At 35.6% G+C, this 19607-nt stretch overlaps 6 protein-coding genes across 6 annotated transcripts; all 6 read left to right on the forward strand.

The window, feature by feature from the left end:
* Positions 1-50: 50 nt before the first annotated feature.
* TM35_000151300 (uncharacterized protein) lies at positions 51-1898 on the forward strand (the record flags this gene model as incomplete). The annotated part of the gene is made up of 1 exon (XM_029025782.1): positions 51-1898. One exon carries the CDS (start codon positions 51-53, stop codon positions 1896-1898), a length of 1848 nt encoding a protein of 615 aa, XP_028882765.1.
* A 325-nt stretch (positions 1899-2223) lies between these two features.
* On the forward strand, positions 2224-5670 carry TM35_000151310 (helicase-like protein; the record flags this gene model as incomplete). The annotated part of the gene is made up of 1 exon (XM_029025783.1): positions 2224-5670. The coding sequence occupies one exon, from the start codon at positions 2224-2226 to the stop codon at positions 5668-5670; it is 3447 nt and encodes a 1148-aa protein (XP_028882766.1).
* A 755-nt stretch (positions 5671-6425) lies between these two features.
* Positions 6426-11723, forward strand: TM35_000151320 (uncharacterized protein; the record flags this gene model as incomplete). Its single annotated transcript, XM_029025784.1, has 1 exon — positions 6426-11723. One exon carries the CDS (start codon positions 6426-6428, stop codon positions 11721-11723), a length of 5298 nt encoding a protein of 1765 aa, XP_028882767.1.
* Positions 11724-12245: 522 nt separating this feature from the next.
* Positions 12246-13466, forward strand: TM35_000151330 (DnaJ chaperone protein; the record flags this gene model as incomplete). The annotated part of the gene is made up of 1 exon (XM_029025785.1): positions 12246-13466. The coding sequence occupies one exon, from the start codon at positions 12246-12248 to the stop codon at positions 13464-13466; it is 1221 nt and encodes a 406-aa protein (XP_028882768.1).
* A 602-nt stretch (positions 13467-14068) lies between these two features.
* TM35_000151340 (uncharacterized protein) lies at positions 14069-15637 on the forward strand (the record flags this gene model as incomplete). The annotated part of the gene is made up of 1 exon (XM_029025786.1): positions 14069-15637. The coding sequence occupies one exon, from the start codon at positions 14069-14071 to the stop codon at positions 15635-15637; it is 1569 nt and encodes a 522-aa protein (XP_028882769.1).
* A 763-nt stretch (positions 15638-16400) lies between these two features.
* Positions 16401-19607, forward strand: TM35_000151350 (pre-mRNA splicing factor; the record flags this gene model as incomplete). Its single annotated transcript, XM_029025787.1, has 1 exon — positions 16401-19607. A coding segment is annotated over one exon (3207 nt), but the record flags the coding sequence as incomplete, so codon positions are not given.

Raw genomic sequence — 19607 nt, forward strand, 5'->3', positions numbered from 1 at the left:
TTATTATTATTATTATTATTATTATTATTATTATTAGAAAACTTTAATTGATGAGTGTTTTAATTCATTATACCGACATTAACTTTACATCGCGGTGTAATATACAAGACTGTTATGTTATACCGGAAAGTTTAGATATATTATCAACCACTATGGAAGAATGTTCATTATCTTCATCATCTTCTTGTATAGATGTATTACCCAAGGCCTTTCTGGTCTCTCCATATATGCTCCATCATCATCATCATCATCATAAGAATTCATCTAATCAACTTTCTTCTCTCACTTTATTTTGGCGTTGTGGGGCTTGCGGTAAAGAACAGTGTGTGGCGAAAGAGGCATTGGCTCCACTCTCATCTAAATACAATAGAAGCCGTCATCGTCGTGCGGATCTTCATAGTAAAGAGAGAGAAAGAAAAGTAGATTCACAAGGTACAATTTCTTCTTATTCTTCCCATCGTCAAGATCCTTCATTATGTCCGGATTGTTATTGTTGCCCAAGATGTAATGCTTCTGTTCTTTCCATTACACTTACACATCAATTAAAGTATATGGCTCACTGTACATATTGTTATTGGCAATATGAAAGTACATGTGCAGAGTTAAATGATCTTATGATGGCATTAAAATCTAAAACTTTAGTGAAATCATTATCACCGTATTATGCGGCGGTGAGAGAATGGCGTCAATCTACAGAGAAGAATAGAAAAGATATCGAAGATTCTTCTATAAGTATTTCTCGACTGGCGATATCAGAATATACACAAAATAATAATAATAATAATAATAATAATAATAATAATGAGACTTCATTACATCCTTCTTTGGTTTTGGAGAATCTACGGGATAATATACGTAAAAAGAATGAAAAGACTAAATGCGATATACCAGAGTGGGTTTCCACCTTTGCCAACTTGGAAGAAGCGGAATTACAGTTAAAAGAAGAAAAAGAAATCTCTTCTCATACATTAGATGATAAAGGGAATACCGTATTGCCAAATAATAATAATAATAATAATAATAATAATAATAATAATAATAATAGTGATATATTAACACGAATAACGCAAATGGAGCAACATGGATTTTATCTTTCAAATGAACATCATCCATTTTGGAAACATCATGATATCAATAGTCATCTCTCATCTTATTATTTTCTTTCTCATAATATTCGCCAACCACTTCTCACCACAGTCTTTACTTCTTTTACACAAAAAAATAATAATGAAATAAGAAATGATGGTGATGCCTATAGACTTTTTCTTCTTAATGGTATTCATCAAGATCCTTCCTTTGAAGAGATAAAACAACAACTCCTTACGCGTAGTGGTGGCGAACGTAGAAGATGTGCAGTTATTACAATGTCCCTCACAGCAGCTCTTCATCTTCCTCTTTTACAATACCGTGAAGACTGTGAAGTATTAAAGAAATCAAAAGAAAAATGGTTTGCTTGGCGTAATTTTAGTAATGAGGAAGTAATTATTCGTCAATGTACAATTGTAAGAGAAGTTGGGGGAAGTTTTACTTCTTCCTTTCTTCTTTCATCCGATGCAAAGGAGTGTGAATGGGTAAAACTTCCCGCACGGCCCAATAATAATAATAATAATAATAATAATAATAATAATAATAATAATAACTCTGCTGCGATATCGGCGATGAAAGAGTTTTCCATTACTTTACATCGTAACCATGAGGAAAAAGAAGAAGAAAAAGAAGGGAATGTGATGGTTGGTTTTCTTCTAGAAGTACTTATATGGTTACCTGTATGGAAAAGAGAAACAGAGAAGGAAGAGAGTGAAATGTATGGAAATGCCACACATTCCTTTGCAGATAAGAATGTAAGTAATACAAAGCGTCAACATATTGTTAGATATGGTGTTACTGTTATTTGGTGAGAAAGAAATAAAAAAAGGGGGAAAGAGGGAATAGAAGAGAAATTCTATTACAAATAATGATATTATTATATCTTTTTTTTTTGTTTTTGTTTTTTTTTTTTGCGTTTTTGCTTATCTTTGTAAATTAATCTTCTTTTGTTTTATCATTGATGTTAGTCGTGGAATATGTTTATTAGTATTATTATTATTATTATTATTATTATTATTATTGTGACTATTTCCTAAGACTGTCCTTTTTTTTTCTCTCTCTCTCTTTGTTTGTATTTATAATAAAAACAAATTGAATAATATATATATTTATATATATATAAATCTACTAGGGCTAATGGAGGAGGATGAGTTCTTTGTTTTGTCTGAGAGTGAGGATGATGGAGATGTACAAACTAAAGGATATGGATTAATGATGGATAAATCTTCAGCACCGGTATCTTTAGGAGAGTTTATTCCTGATAACTCTGATGAAGGGACTACTACTGTTGTTTCTGGTGATCGTACTTCATTATCTATTGATGAAGTTATCTTTGGTGATACCGTAAGTAACTCTAAACCGTTACGTATGAAAGCCAAACCAGGAGAAATTAAAAAAGACATTCCCATTGGTATAGATGATATCATTATCAATAGTAATAGTATTAGTATTAGCAGTAATAATAATAATAATAATAATAATAATAATAGTGGTAGTGGTGAGAGCAGTTCCATGGTAGGTTTATCCCTGAATGGAGGTACATCTGGAGTAGGGATATCTTCACTTTATGAGAATAGTGAAGATAAACAAGAAACTATGATTGATATATCTTTACTTCGAAGTATGACTTGTGCAGATGTACGTGCTCTGCTGGAACCTTTTTTTCAGCGTAAAGAAATTGCCAAAATGACATTTGATAAAGCCAAGGAAAATTTATTATTAGAAGAAGAAGAAGGGGAAATTACACCGTCTATGCGTAAGGTAAACCGTATTATGTTAGAAAGATGGAGACGTTTAGTGAATATCTCTAATTGGAATGATGGGAATCCATTAAGAAATGATGTTCTTTTCCCTGAAGTACTTCTCCCACCATTATCATTATTATTATCATCATCATCTTCTTCTCTTGTTGCTGGGGATTCCACAACCTCAACAACTAATAATAATAATAATAATAATACAGAGATATCAACATCTACAACTCGTAAACTTCGACCGCATCAAATAGAAGGTATTCGATTTCTCTGGAGTATTCTCGCTGAAGGACCTGTAGGAAAAGTGCCGGCTGTTGGTTGTATTCTCGCACACACAATGGGTCTTGGTAAAACATGTCAAGTCGTAATCTTTTTACATTTATATATGAGACAATATAATTATAAAGAGAGAAAACAACGGGTATTACTGGTAGTGCCAAAGTCTACACGTTCTGGTTGGAATAATGAATTTACAACTTGGTCGCAGTATTTCCCTGTAGCCCATCGTATTAAACCAATAGTAATGGATGAACGGGAAAGTATGAAGAAACGAATAGAAATGTATACGGCATGGAAGAAAGAAGGTGGAATTTTATTAGTTGGATATGAAATGGTACTTGGTCTGGTAAAGAATGATACAAATAATAATAATAATAATAACAACAACAACAATAGTAGTAGTAGTAGTATGCATACAATGAAAGAAAAATCTTTTTATACAGATTTACTTATATGTGATGAGGCACATAGATTAAAATCTACAAAATTACAAATTTCTGTAGCCTTACGTAGTTTACATCCACTTCGTCGTCTTCTCTTAACAGGAACACCACTTCAAAATCATTTACAAGAATATTGGGCAATGGTAGATTTTGCCCTTCACAAGTATTTTGAGCAACGACGTTTTCAAGAATTCTTTATTAATCCTATTGAAGCTTCTGTTCATAGTAAAGCCTCTCCACGGGAAGTGGCCGCAGCTCGTATGAAGACATTTACTCTTATACGCGAATTAAGACACTTTGTTCAACGTGTAGATAGTACACCTCTACAAGATGAATTACCTCCACTACATGAATATGTTGTAGTGGTTTCTCTCTCTCCACTACAATCACGTTTATATAATGATTTTTTAAAATTAGTGCGAGAAGAACAATCTCGATATAATTTTCTTCAAGCTGTAACGTATGCGAATAAAATTTCAGCTCATCCACAACTTCTCTTTGCATCGGATCCATCATCTCCTGTAAAATCAATACGAGGGGAAGAGGATGATAATAGTAGTAGTTCAGATGATGATGATGATGAAGAAGAAAAAGTAAGAAAACAATTAGCTATTCGTTCATCCACTTCTTCATTTAAACCAGAGTTTAATAATAGATATATAAAGTTATGTCAACCTCCTTCAGATTATATTCCAAAATCAGAAGATGGAGCTAAATTACATGTTGCTATTAATATTATAAAAGCCGCATTGCTTCGAGGTGAAAAGACTCTACTTTTTAGTTTATCTACTAAATTGCTTGATTTATTTGAAACTACTATTGCAGAAAAGAATCAATCTTGGCAAAAAGATGGATCACTCTCTCGTCCTATTCGTTATTGTCGTTTAGATGGAAGTCATAGTGGGGCTGAACGAGAAGATACATTACGTTCCTTTGCATCTACACAAGGAGCGGATGTTTTTCTATTAAGTATGAAAGCTGGTGGTGTAGGGATTACAATTACTGCCGCTACTCGAGTAATTCTCCTGGATACTGGCTTTAACCCAGCAGATGATAGACAAGCAATTGGACGTGCCTATCGATATGGACAAACTAAACCTGTTTTTGTTTATCGTTTGATGTGTCATCAAACATTTGAACACCGCATGTTTGAACAGAAAGTAGCGAAGGAATGGTTATTTCGTACAATTGTGGAAGAGGCCTCTTTAAAGCGAGATGCCCTTGCTGGACTTGGATTGCAATCTATGTTTCAATTACTCGGTCGGGCTCATGCAGTGAAGAGTAATAATAATAATAATAATAATAATAATAATAAACCGACACTTACAAAAGAACAAGAAAACTCCACGGCGAAACTTCTGGAAGAAGATGTTATCTTGGCAGATGTGGCTGAACACATTCTCTACGCGGAATCGCATGAAGTATATTTACAACATGATGAACGAGTACAATATGGAACAGAAGAACGAGCCTTTTATGATGAATATCAAAAGAATGGAGTTTTCTATGTAGATCATCATCCAATGTATGGAGATGAGAATAATGAAACCCACCGCTTTGGACGTCAACGGGAAAAACATCAACAAGAGATTGTTGGTCAAACAAAAACTCTCACGGCATTAGTAGATGATATCATTAGATCTCGTGCAGAGAATGATCCACAATTACGACATATTTTACGTATGATGGGAGTTACAGTGGATGAGTCTGGTACTGTAATGTTGGCATCTAAACAACAACAACAACAACAACAACAAAGAGTAGAGGAAAAGAAAGAAAGAGAAACTCAGTATCAACAGCAGCAGCAGCAGCAGAAGCAGCGATCGTATCATGGAAAAAGAGATAAAGAGGAGGAAGAAGAAGATGATGATGATGATCCCAATAGTGAATGGAATTCCACTTCTTCTTCTTCACGGAGAAAGATTCCACGAAATGAAAAAGTATCTCGTTTACGTCCAGTTGTCTTAGATGAGTCTGATGATGATTCTATTCTTCTTCTTGATGGAAAGAAGGCTCCTGTCCCTCTTGTGGATCCATCAAAGTATGAACAGTTTAGACCGGGCCGAGATGCCAAGAACGCCATCTTTATTGATGAGGATGAGGTGTAGAGGGAGAGAAAGAGATCTGCAGGTGTGTGAAGGGGAAAAGAAGGGGTTAGGATTAGTTGAAACTTCTTTGCGGTAAAGAAAGGGGAAAAAAAAAAATAACAACAACAATGATGATAATAAAAAGAAAAAAAAAATGAGATCTATACATAAATTGTTGATGATGTGTTGTTGTTTTTTTCTTTTTTCTCTCTCTTGGCTGTGATTTCTATATACGTGACAAATTAATAGAGTTCCATATATATATATATATATATATATGTATATGTGTTTCTGAACTGTAATAATAACAATATTCGAGTAACTATAGGTCTATGATGTTCTAAAGTATGCAGGTATATAAATATATTTATTTATTTATTTATTTATTTATTTAATTTTATATTAACTATATGCATTCTGTTGTACATTTCCCTGCTTAATATTTTTTTCTCTTGTACCATCCTCCTTTTGTTTTTTTATTTATTCATTTATTTAATTTATTTTGCGACTATTCATTAGGAATTCCGTGTAGTGCTGTCAGAAACAAGAGGATCTTTCCTCACGTAAACGACGAAAGAAGAAAAAAAAGGCGGAAACGGAAACCAAAAAAAAAAAAAAAGAAAAAGAAACAAAACTCAAGTGTATAAACCACACATTACATTACATTACACACAAAGGTATATATATATATATATATATATATATCAATAATAAGAAAAAGTTCAATTACACACACAATCACACACACACACACAGCAGTAAAAAAAAGTGAAATAATGAATCTATATCATCAACGTAGTAGAAGTTCAATTCTCTCCTCAAGTGAACCCGATACACTTCAACAATGTTTTGCTCTTACTCCCCCAATGGTCGCTTGTCTGGTGCGGCACATCAATCGAGAAATGGCAGAAGTTGCCACTCCCTCATGTATAGAGCGTTGCGTTGTTGAACTGCAATCTTACTTTCAACCATATATGGATGCCAGTCGTGTGGTGGATAACTGTCATCCTGGTAGTAAATTGCGTTTACAGTTTGGTAAAGCCATGGATATTAACGCCGGGGCCAGTTCCTCTTTATTGAATGTGTATATATTTGCTGTCGATCAGGACTATTCACGTCCAAGACTATTAACACATGTGGCTCGGGAATGGCGGGCATTATTGGAAAAAACAAATCATGAAGGAAGTTGTTTTGTTATGTTATATCATCAAGATCTTGTGGATGCGGCGAGTGTTAGCACAAGAAGAGCCTGTGGAGTTTTGGAAAAAAGTATTTCAAAGAAATTAGATCAGAAAAAGGCAGATGCGGCAGCAGCGACGTTAGAATTATACTTTGAAGAACTGAAAGCATTAAAGTTTGCTCCTCATCAAATGTGTGCGTATTTACCAAATGAAGCACCTATTCGAATAGTGGAAAGATTACGAGCGGCCTTTCATGAACGATCTATACAGTTAACAAATGTGTTTGAATCTTATCAGAAACTTAAACGATCGGCCCCTTTAGTTTCATCAGATGGGAATAAAAATAAAAAAGAATGGAGTTTACATGAATATTGGAGAAAAGGATATGATTTAGCGATGCATTATCTTCAATTTGGAGTCGTCTCAGAGGCAATGGGTGTTTTTTCTTCCATGTTTGCAGAATATTATTATCATTCAGAGGATTATACATTTACGAAAAGTATAGAAACATTAAAGGAATTAGGAAAACTTCCCAATGTATTTGATTTAACCGTTTTAACAAGTTACGTGAATGAGTATCCTAGTGTATTAAGAGATGATGCGGATTATGTAGAAGGATTACTTTTTATTGTAGGATGTGAGATGAAATGTGCTCTTTTACTTGGGAAACGAGAAGCGGCCTTTGCGAGATATCGATTATTTCTTCAAGTAGCACGTGAGAATTTTGCAGAAGAAACTTCTTCCAAAACAACAGAAGCGTGGGAATTATTTTTTCTCCTAAAATGTTCTTTATCCGCTATGCGATTGAATTGGGCACTTGGGGAAGCCAATCAACATACTAATAATAATAATAATAATAATAATAATAATATTACTATGAATACGAATCAAACAAATAATAACGTCACTGTCACTACTACCAGTAGCAGTAATAATAATAATAATAATAATAATAATAATAATAATAATAATAGTCAATATCCATCTTCACCAGATGCACGAATGGCCTCTTCAGGTACTTTCCCACATTCACCGCAGCCGCAAACACCCCAACAACCACTCCAACAACCACATCAATTCTCTATACCTCTTCAAAGTATAAACAGTCCAACTTGTTCGGATATCCTTACACCACCTCCAGAGCCGGAGTGGAGTGTTTCTGCAGTCTCGCCTAATAGAAGTTATAGCTTTGCCGTGTTTCCATCTATTTGTGATATTAATGAAGAAGAAGTTAAACATACAGTGGCTGCATTAGAAAGACTTCGAATACTTTCTCATCAACTTGGAGTTGAATGGATAGGAGAACTTCATTGGATGGGTCGATTACTTGCAAAACTTTCAGGGGATGCATTAGAGATATTATTAGATTTAGCTATCATTATTGGATATCATGTAGCCGATGATATTGTCCATCCAAAAGAGAAATGTATAAAAGAGGAAACATCTTCCTTAACACCTTCTCTTGTGAAAGAGTTTGGTATGTCAGAACTTGTCTCTTTTGAAGCTTTTCATGCTTTTTACCGAACTATTACAGAATTATCTGCTGTTGGTTATGATATTATTAGTGATTTACATATTGCTCATACACTTTATTATAAATTGGCACTTTCTTATTGTATGGATGAACCTCTTGTAACGGCAACGATGTGTAGACAACGACTTATTCCTTTTTTTCTTCGTCATGGTTGGATTCAATTACAAATTGTTGTCTATCGTCTCTATTTGGATTCTATGGATTTTGTTATGCAAGAACGACAAAAGAAAGGAGAAGAAATCATATTAGAAAAAGAGGAAGTTAATGTATTAAAGGAATCTTTATTACATATTATTATTGCATTAAATGAACCTAGTGTATTACGAGAGGAAATTCGTTTTCTATCTGGTAAACAACCTATTTTACGTTGGTGGTTTCGTTTAAAGCATGTGGATAGATATTGGAAATGTGAACAGACAGATCCAGAGACAGCAGAACGATATGATATTTCTGTTCTTCTTAGAGAATCAGTGGTCTCTTGTATTAAATGCGATAATTTATTATCAACTGCTCAAGAAAATAAACATCAACATCAACATGAAAGGACTTTATCATCATGTGAAGAAAAAGGAGAAAAGGAAGAATTTAAAACAGGTTTACGTGCAAAAATAGGAGAAACTGTACTTTTATGTTTTAATGCGACATGTTCCTTTGATGTGTTGAAATGTGAAGATGAAAAAGATACAAATGTGGTGCTCACCGCAACCCTTGTATCTAAAAAAGACTGGGATAATGAAGATGAACCCTTACATGTATTGGATGTTAGTAATCTTGTCTCTGCTTCTCATGATGAGGAGAAACAACAATTACATTGGGTGTGGGAATTTGAACCTTGTCGTGCAGGGGAATATCGAATGCATTCCATTACACTTCAAATAGCCACAGCCACTACTTTAGTTTATACACATGTTGGGAATTCCAATGTATTCGCGGCTGTTAATCATACTGGTTTGTCTGCTATTCTTTCTTCTATAGGAACAAGAAGTGTTGAGAGTTTACCGCATTCCATACTCTCTGTACCTGAACCTGATATTGGAATTAAAATGCGGGTCGTCCCTCCTGAAGAACCACATTGCTTTAGTGATACATTGACTTTCTTTACCGTATATGTAGAAGTTGAACGGTCTCTGTATCTTTCTCAACTCGGAAATACTACTAGTAGTACTCTTAGTATTACTAATAATAATAATAATAATAATAATAATAATAATAATAATAATAATGGTACTAAATCCAATAGTAGAGGAGGTATGGGTATGAATACGTGCAGGAGTTGTTCCATCGAAACACCACCACCACCACCCACACAAAGTCCATTTGCTAGTAGTAGAGTAGCTGATCTTACTCCAGTAAGACGTAGTGTTGGAATGTTGGATTTACGTCATTTCATTATAGAGACTACACCACAACAAGATCCATTTACACTTGCTTATATTTACGTTACTCGTCCACGTCGACAGATTCCATTACGGGGATTAAATGCCACTGTGGGACCAGGATCTATCATTGCGAGGAGTGTGAAGGAAACTTCCCTGCAGTTGGATTCCGTACTTCGTCGTCCAGATACAGATCCATTAAGTGAAGGTGTAGCCCCTCGAATGACGATTACGGATGATAAAACTGGAGCATTTACAATTATTCCAGTAGATGAACAATTTGTCATGTCGCATCTACCACCGCTTGTATATGAAATGGATGGAGATATCCATAATAATAATAATAATAATAATAATAATAATAATAATAATAATAATAGTAATAGTAGTGGGGATAAGAGTAAGAGATTAGGTGGATTCTCTATGCGGTTAGAAGGTAGTATTCTTCCACTACCAAAACAACAGTGTTGCTTTAAGATTCGTCTTGAAGAAGATGTAAAAGAAAAAGAAAAAGAAAAAGAAGGAGGAGGTGAGGAACCATTAGCAAAAGATCCAAGGAAAGGACTTATTTTATTTGGTGCGACTAGTCTAAAGTGTTCTTTACCTTTATTACCATTATTTGTATCTGGTAATGATGATGGCACTCAAGTTTCTCTGAGTTGTATGTGTAATAAACAATCCTACACCACTAATGTATCTGTGCCATTTCGATTAGCACAAGCATTTTCAGTTCGTTACACATTTAAATATTTTCAAAGTCGTGTCTACTGTCTTGTACAGGTAGAGAATGTGCTTAAGCAAACATCCCTTTGGTTGCGGGGAGCTATGTTAGAGTTTATGGATGCTGAATGTTTTTTTGAACTTTCTCGCATTTCCTCTACACATGAATCTCTCATGCTACGGGAGTGGAAGCCAAGTGAAGTTATTCATCTCTTCTTTGAACTCTCTCCCTCTTCGGAACCACACACACATGAAAAGGAATTACATCATCGTGTGCGGTTAAAATTACTCTACTCTAATTGGTCTGTGGCAAAAGAACGTCAACCACTCAAGTCATTTATTCTACATCCCAATTTAGCCTCACCAAGTACAGGAGCCGTAAATAGTAATATTAATACTAATACTACTAGTACTAGTAATAATCTGGTGGAAAGGTTTGATCAAGGTTTACGTGAGTTTAAAGTGGTAAACTCATTGGAAAGTAGTTTAATAGATGATACGACGTGTTTTACTGGTCAAACACGTGTTCATTTCGATGCTGCTCAATTAGAAACCCTTCAATCTACATGTAATACATTTTATGGACCAATAGGAAAGTTTACATCACGACATTCTTGTCTATTTAATGTGGTAATCTTTGTAGATCCACCAGATCCTGCGAATCGTAGTTTCTACGCTGCTGTACCAAACGATAGTTCAATCCATACACCTAATCGTAAAAAGAGTTTTAGTTCCTTTGATGTACGTTCAGCTCCTATTGGGGCTTCTCCTGTCGATCTCCCCGGTGGATTTGTTTTTCCCATTGGTGAACCGGTTCGTTTCTCCGTTACATTAGAGCCACTTGCGCACAATTGGCCGGAGGAGTCTTCCTCTGAAGAGGAGTTCTTCATTACATTTAAAGTGGATTCCACAGCGTGGATCGTAACAGGCAAACAACGCGTTCGCCGTACACTTTCAATGATGGAAGATGAAACTTTACATTTTACGGCGGTGCCTGTACCCAAACTACCGGTATTTACTGTAGATCAGGAGGAGGAAGTGACAATGCTCTCCCAACCAACACTGCAATCATTACAACAACGTGAAGAACAACAACAACAACAGCAACAGCAACAGCAAAAGATATCTATTGTGGCTACACCCACTATTGAGATTCATTGGGTATCGCGGTGTGGAGAAGTTGTCAGTGATGTTCTCTCAGAGAGTGCTGCAGTGACAATTGAGGTGGTGCAATTCCGTACATCCATGCGTATTCAACACTAAAGGAGAAGTCTTGTAAAGGGAAAGAAAGAGAGAGACAGAGAGAAAAAAAAAAGATGAAGAAAAGGATTTGTACGAAATGCGAAAAGAGAAAAGCAAAAAAAAATATATTAAACTATATTTTATTGCTTTGTTTTTTTTTTTCTTCGTTTTTACGTGTTTGCGTATGGTGGGGAAGAAGAGTTTAAACATCTTTATTAGTTCCAATTGAGATATATCTGTCTGCTTTTCATCATTCTCTCTCTTTCTCTTTCTTTTTTGCTATTCTTTATATATGTTTATATATATAGGGGCATCTCTACTGATATAGTTCATTGGACCAGGGAAAAAGAAGAAGAAATAATAAGACGAAAACATATTTATTTAAAGAAATAGACAGTGAGTGAGTTTTATCTGTGTGTGTTAAACACATATATTCTCTCTATTTCTGTCTCTCTCTCTCTCTGTGTGTGTGTGTTTATATAATATATATATATATCCCTTTAGGTACAGGGTATCACATAAAAAAAAAGAATATCATTTTAAATGAAAGTACATTCCCCGCGTGGTCTTCCATTTCTATTAAGCCCCGATGATGCTATTGCACGAATTCGTGGAAAGTACAATAGTCGATGGTTTGGTGCTGCCCAAGAGTTTCTCTATCTTCATCCTCCATCTGCAGAGTTTCTTCCATTCTACTATTGTCAAGGGAACATTAAGGGATCCTTTAGAGGGATTGTAAGCTATAGTACGACAACGCAGGATTCGAAAGGTAATTTGCAAAGTGGATCGAGTCAAACAACAACTATGCCACAACCCATTAATAGTATTTTTGAACCTAATCGAACCCAAATATATGCAGGTTATAAATATAATATTCATCATGTTCATAAGGCACTTCGTAATGAGGAAAATCCTTTACATCTTCGTCCTATGAATTTGGTAGATACATCAAATGCTACTATTAATCTTTTTGAACAATCTACCACAACATTAAATGTTTTCGTTAAAGAAGAAGTTACTCGACAAGCGGAAGAAACAGCAAGAGCTCTTATTCGTTCTTATCACCCTTCAGCTTCTACTATTAGTGTAGAATTTAATAAGTTAAAAATTCAATTAGAACATGTAATTCCTGTTTTTGTTCCATGTTATGTTGTAAAGGCAGAATATGATACTCAGATGTATACTTTATATGTTAGTGGTATTAATGGAAATGTAAGTGGACCATTTCTCATTAACACTCTTTATGTTGGTCGACTTGCGGCTGTAAGCTCTGTAGCCCTTTGTTTATTGTTATCATCCTCTATAGGAACTGGTTTGATTGCAGGTTCCTTACTTTCTGTGCCGGTTTATTATGCTGCTTTTTATGCAGCGAAGAAATTTCCCTCTTGGCGTCGTGATTACTCTCGATTACAGCGAGAGAAATTACGATTAATGCATGAGAATAAAGATAAAAGTGGATTCCGACCAAGTGTAGATTCCCAACGTATTCAAGAAGAATATCAACGTTCCTCTTACTGGGATACACATGCATATCAAACCCGAAAAGAATTTCGAGATACTCCTTCTGATCCCCGTGGTTATTACAAGATATTAGGATTAACAGGTAAAGAGTCTGTAAATGAGATTCGTTCGGCTTATCGAAAACTGGTGTTAACAGAACATCCAGATGCTGGAGGATCCACAGAGCGAATGGTGAAGTTAAGTGAGGCTTATCGTGTACTTCGAGATCCAAAACAACGGGAGGCATATGATAGGAATGGATGAGAAAAAATTAAAAAAAAAAAAAAAGAATCTTACAACTCACTATTGCACATTTTCTTTTTTTTCTATATTTCTTAATTATTATTATTATTATTATTATTATTATTTTACGACTCGTAGAACTTTTGAAGAGAGAAGGCAGCAGGAATGAAGGAAATATCTGCTGGATAAGATCAATTGTTGCTGTCTAAGGAATTTCCCTTGGAGTATATGGTAAATTTACCTTTTTCTTATATATTTATATTATGTTGTTTAAACAAAGTTTTTTTTTCTTTTTTTTCGTTGCAGTGTATTTCACTCTTTGCAAAAAGAAAAAAAAAATAACAATTCAGGATACTGAATATAGTAAATTGCATCTTTGTTTTTTTTTTCTATTTTCTTTCTTATCATATTATCTTTAACCATTAAAGCTTTAATAGTATAATCTTTAAAAAGGTGTATAAGTAATAAATAAGAGAGAAAGAAAGAAAACAAAGAAAGAAAAAAAAAAAAACTCCAGACTCGTTTTTTTTTTTTTTTTTTGTTGTTGTTGTTATTTTCTTTTTTTTTCTTTTTTTACACTCGTGTCAGTGGTTCCTTTTACTTCTTATCTTAAGATTACAAAAATGGTCTCTAACCACAATAATAAAAAGACGGGATGTTTGCCAACAGATATCTGGGAAAATACAGTTTCTGAATGGGCAGCGTGGGTCCGTGGGATTCGTGAGGCAGAATTAAACACCACATTGGCGTTTGCTATTATATGCGTATTGGTGGTTATTGTTGGAAATGTCATTCTTCTCATTTCCCTAAACTTTTGGCTCAGTATTTTTCCAGTAGAAGAAGCTTCTACCAACTCCAGTCAAATGGCTGTACAAGTTATTGTTTCTTGTTTTCTTTGTATGTGTTTTACTATTGTTGGGGTAACTTATCTTGTAATGTTTGGCTTTCGACCACTCTGGCGAGCATTAGTAGATACCAATCGTGTACGTGGACCTTTATATAGATTGTTATTACTATTTGCCTCCGGTTCTACGAATGCTCTTACCGGTGTATTGGGCGTTTATTCCATGTCTCACACACCAGAGTTTTTACAAGCTGTACTTCTCAGTGTTATTCCATTCTGTGCACAAGTTTGGACCTATTTACTTGTTGTAGAAGAACGTAAACGACGTTATCTTTCTCTTACTCTTATCGGATCTTTTATTTTCTGTATTGCAGGTGTACTTCTTTCATCCATGTCCAGTTTTATGGATACTGCGGAGACTGGGCGAGCCGCACCGTGGAATTGGGCTCTTGTTTATCTTGCCAGTGCTGTTGTTTTTGGTTTATGGTGTGTTGTACAGAGATTGTATTTAGATGCTATTATGATTCGGCATCATTTACCCGTATTCACAACACCATCATCAGTTGCAGTAAACACTACAGCAACAACAACAGAAGGAGGAATTGATACAGCAAGAAGATATGATGAAAGAAGAGTGGTTTCTTTTGAAAGGGATCCTACACAAACACATTTACCTGATACTTCATATAATGATAATGATAATTTGGAGCATGTAGGAATTGGAGAAAATACAGAAATAGGTTTATCAGAGCCTTTATTGGTTTCTCAGCGTGAATGGGGAAAACAGAATGTGGATGATCTTGCTGCTAAGACTGTTTTACTTTTATGTGGTATTATATTTCAAGCACTTGTATCCTTTGCTCTTTTTCCAGTGGATGCTATTCCCTGGTTTGGTACATCCTCCTCTGTTTCTGAAGCCTGGAGTGGATTTAAGAAATCCTGTGATTTTATCTTTGATTCTTGGATAAATGTACGGTATGGGATGCTCCACACACTTGGTTTCTTTATGAGTTTTGTCGGTTGTTCCTATTTAAATGAACGATCCCCAACACTTGCCTCTGTTGTTCTGCAGATGGCTGGTCCAATTACTGGGGTTGTATTAATTATTGTACCCAAGTGGGATGTGTATGGAGTTCATGGTATTGTTGGACATAAAGTGGGTGGTGTTATTCTTCTCTTGATTGCAGGTTTATTTTATCATGTTTGGGATCAAACCTCACTAAAGGAAATGCTCGATCAAGAGAAGGAGCGACAAGAAGAGGAATACAATAGAGCTCAGCAACATCAGGAGGAGACAACACCAGAAGTGATGAATGTAGGGGAGAAGACGACATGTCAAGAAGTGTAAAAAAGAAGGATCTTTTATTATTATTACTATCATAAGTGGAGAAGGAAACGTCTCTGAAATGGATTTAAAGATAAAAATAAATAAAAAAAAGTAAAGAAAATAATAATAAAAAGGCATACTTCCCCTTTTTTACAAACTTGTGGAGTATGGAAACAAAGATGTAGTTAGTTGACATTTGACACTCACATGTGTGGGAGAAAAGGTAAAGACTATTAAACTTGCTCATAAGAAGGGGTGGGATTTTAAGAAAAAGAACGAAGAAAAGAAAAGAAAAGAAAAGAAAAAAAAAAAAAAACAAATACAACAAAGTATCAGGAAAAATAATAAAAGAAATGGAAAAAGAAACCTATTGGTAATATACATTTATACGGATATGTTATTATTAGGTACTGAGATCTGTTATCCATTTACTAAACTTGACTGTAGTATTCTCTTACATGAGTTATCCGTTCGTACGTTGAAAAATAATAAGCAATACAAAGAAAAAGAGAGTGTGTAAAAAAAAAAGAAAAAGAAAAAACACAATAGTTTTTGCTTTGAATTAATAATGATATTATTATTATTATTATTATTATTATTATTATTATTATTTATTTATCTAGTTATATTTATATTTCTTAATGATTCTTCTTTTACCTGTATTTTATGGCTTTTTTTTTGTTAATGTTCTTCTATTTTCTTTTTTTTCTTCTTCCACTTTTTTTTTCTAGTGATTCTTCTCTTCTCACATCTTATTTTTTTTCTTTTTTTCCCCTCACTGATGATGGAAGGAAGAAGACGCCAACGAGAGTTGCCCCTCAGTAATGATCACACAACTGTTCCTTCTGCAAATGATGATGAGATATTAATGCTTGGTGATCCTACAGATGATACCGAGGCACATGTGACGGGATCTGATGATGTGGAAGTTGCCTACGGAAGTGCATTTTATCTACAGGAGGATTATCTTCAACGTCTACGTCAACGACATCATCGCGACAACTCCACCGAGCGAGATGATAACGGCGGTATTCACAATAATAATAATAATAATAATAATAATAATAATAATAATAGTGATATTGGATTTGATGAGGGAATGGGTTTAATAAGGGGAAAGGGTGGAGAACAGCAGAAGAGGAATAAGGAGTTGGAGGAGGAGTTTGATCTTGTGGTGAACACACGACTACAGCCGTTGTTTTTCCAACTTAATAAAGACTTCCCAGCGGTACTCCCACGCACATCATCATCATCACCATCAGAAGAAGAAGAAAAAGGAATAGAAGGGAAAGAAACAGAGAATCCATTAACAGCGCTTGCTGTACAGAATGAAAAGTCTGATATTATATTACCTGTGGTGAACTCTACATGTCGTTTAGTCCAAAGTGCGGCGAAGGGAAGTGCGATGCTTGTCTCTCTTAAACGACAACAAGAAGTGGAGCGTACCACTCGAGCGGCAATGGATACAAGTAAGTCTGATCTTTCACGATTAATGCGAAAAGGAGAAGCAGGACAACAAGTAATGACAATGGAAGAAGAGGAAGAAGAAGCGAATAATAATAATAATAATAATAATAATAATAATAATAATAATAATAAAAAGAACGTTAATTCTTTGAATTCCTGGACAAATACTGAGGGAAATACAGATGAAGATATGGAGGGTGAAGCAGAGATGCTGCGTCGTAAGATTCGTATAGAACAGGCAAAACTAGATCATATGATGGATCCTACAAATCCTAATGCTTTTAGTAAAGTTGTTAATGCTGCAAGTATTGAGGAAATAGAAAAAGAGGAACGTGCACGACAATATGCAAATACATTACGAAGACGTCAAGAAAAACTGGATCGTGTTCAAGAAGCTAAAAATCAATTAGCAGAATCTAGTAGTCATACGGATGATTATATGGCGAAACGTCTTGCTTTACTAGCGGTAAGGCAACAGTTACCTATTTATCGATGTAAAGATGAATTACTTCGATGTATTGGAGAAAACTCGGTTTGTGTTGTTGTTGGTGAAACAGGAAGTGGTAAAACCACTCAATTAGTACAATATTTATATGAACGTGGTTATACTCGTAGTGGTGGTGGTGGAATTATTGGATGTACACAACCAAGACGTCTTGCCGCTATTGGTGTTGCTCGTCGTGTAAGTGAAGAGATGGGATGTGCCTTAGGAACACGTGTGGGATATGCAATTCACCTTGATGACTGTACAACAGAAGAAACAGAAATAAAATTTATGACGGATGGTGTACTTCTTCGTGAGATTGTACGGGATCCGGATGTCAGTAAGTATAGTGTTATTGTATTAGATGAGGCGCATGAACGTTCTATTAATACAGATGTACTTTTAGGGGTTTTAAAGGCGGCTGTTCGTCGTCGTACAGACTTAAAACTTGTAGTTACATCCGCTACTATGGATATTGTAAAATTCTCAAAATTCTTTGGAAATGCCCCTTTTTATGAAATTCCTGGACAAACATATGATGTAGAACTACAATACACTTCAGCCCCTGTAGATGATTATGTAGCGGATGCTGTATTTCGAGTTTGTCAATTACATATTCAAATGCCATTAGAGGGAAAACATGATATTCTTGTTTTCATGACAGGTAGAGATGATGTTCTTGGGGTATGTGAATTAATACGACGTCGTTTACAAGAGTTAGATCCAAAATGGCTGGAAACATTATTAATATTACCATGTCTTTCAGAGGCGGTCAATACATCCACTGGGGTGTTAACTGCTACTCCACCAGGAATGCGTAAGTGTGTGGTGGCGACAAATGTCGCCGAAACATCCTTAACTATTGATGGTATTCGATATGTTGTAGACTGTGGATTTATGAAAACAAATGTGTTTCGTCCAAAACTTGGAATGAATACACTACAAAGATATCCAGTATCACAAGCGCAGGCAAATCAACGTAAAGGTCGAGCAGGTCGTACAACATCCGGAGTATGTTTTCGACTATATACGGAGGCACAATTTACACATGAAATGCTCATCAGCAGTGTACCAGAAATACAACGTAGCAGTATTGATAGTGTCGTATTATTATTAAAAAGCATTGGTGTATCGCGGCTTATTGATTTTGACTTTATGGACCCCCCACCAGCGGCAAACATCCGTCGAAGTATGTGGCAGTTATGGGTATTAGGACTTCTTGATGATACAGGTGCTATTACTACAGATGGAAGACGGGCATTGGAGTTTCCACTTGCCCCTTCATTGGCGAAAATGTTAGTAGATAGTGTAGAGCGTGAATGTGCTGTAGAGACGGTTCGAATTGTTTCAATGATATCAGCAGACCCTAAAGGACTTTTTGAACTCCCAAAGGATAGAGAAGAAACTGCTCGACAGCATCATGGACGTTTTTACGTGAATGACTCGGATCATCTTACTTTATTAAATGTCATGACACACTTTATTGAAAATGGAAAGTCACGACAATGGGCAAAGGATCATTTCTTACACTCACCAACTCTCATACGTGCGTGTGAAGTACAGCAACAGTTAATAGAGCGGTTACGACAATTAAAACTTCCTATTCTATCTTGTGGACATAAAGGACTTGATCAGGTGCGACGGTGTGTAGCGAATGGTTTTTGTCTACAGTCCGCTCGCCGCTCCAATACAAACTGGAGTGAATACCGTTCAATGCTCAATGCTGGTGTGACATGCTATATCCATCCCTCCTCTGCTGTTTGTGCGCGTGCGGAGATGCCACTTTATGTGGTGTACCATGATTTGCTTCTCACTACTCGTGAGTATCTCGTGATGGTGACGGCTGTGGAGCCCTCTTGGCTGTCTGAGGCCTCTCGTGGGGTTTTCTGCACCAAGAGGGCACTGAGAGACTCCACGATAACAACAACAAGGACGATGATATCAGCCCCGGAAGGAACTACGGCCTTGGCGGCAGTCTCGTCCACACGTGAAGTACGTGCAGTTCCTCCCGCAAGAGGCATGAGACAACCCCCCGCAATG

The sequence above is a fragment of the Trypanosoma theileri genome (assembly GCF_002087225.1).
Source record: "Trypanosoma theileri isolate Edinburgh chromosome Unknown TM35_Tth_15_V1, whole genome shotgun sequence".
In the NCBI taxonomy this organism is placed as follows: domain Eukaryota; phylum Euglenozoa; class Kinetoplastea; order Trypanosomatida; family Trypanosomatidae; genus Trypanosoma; species Trypanosoma theileri.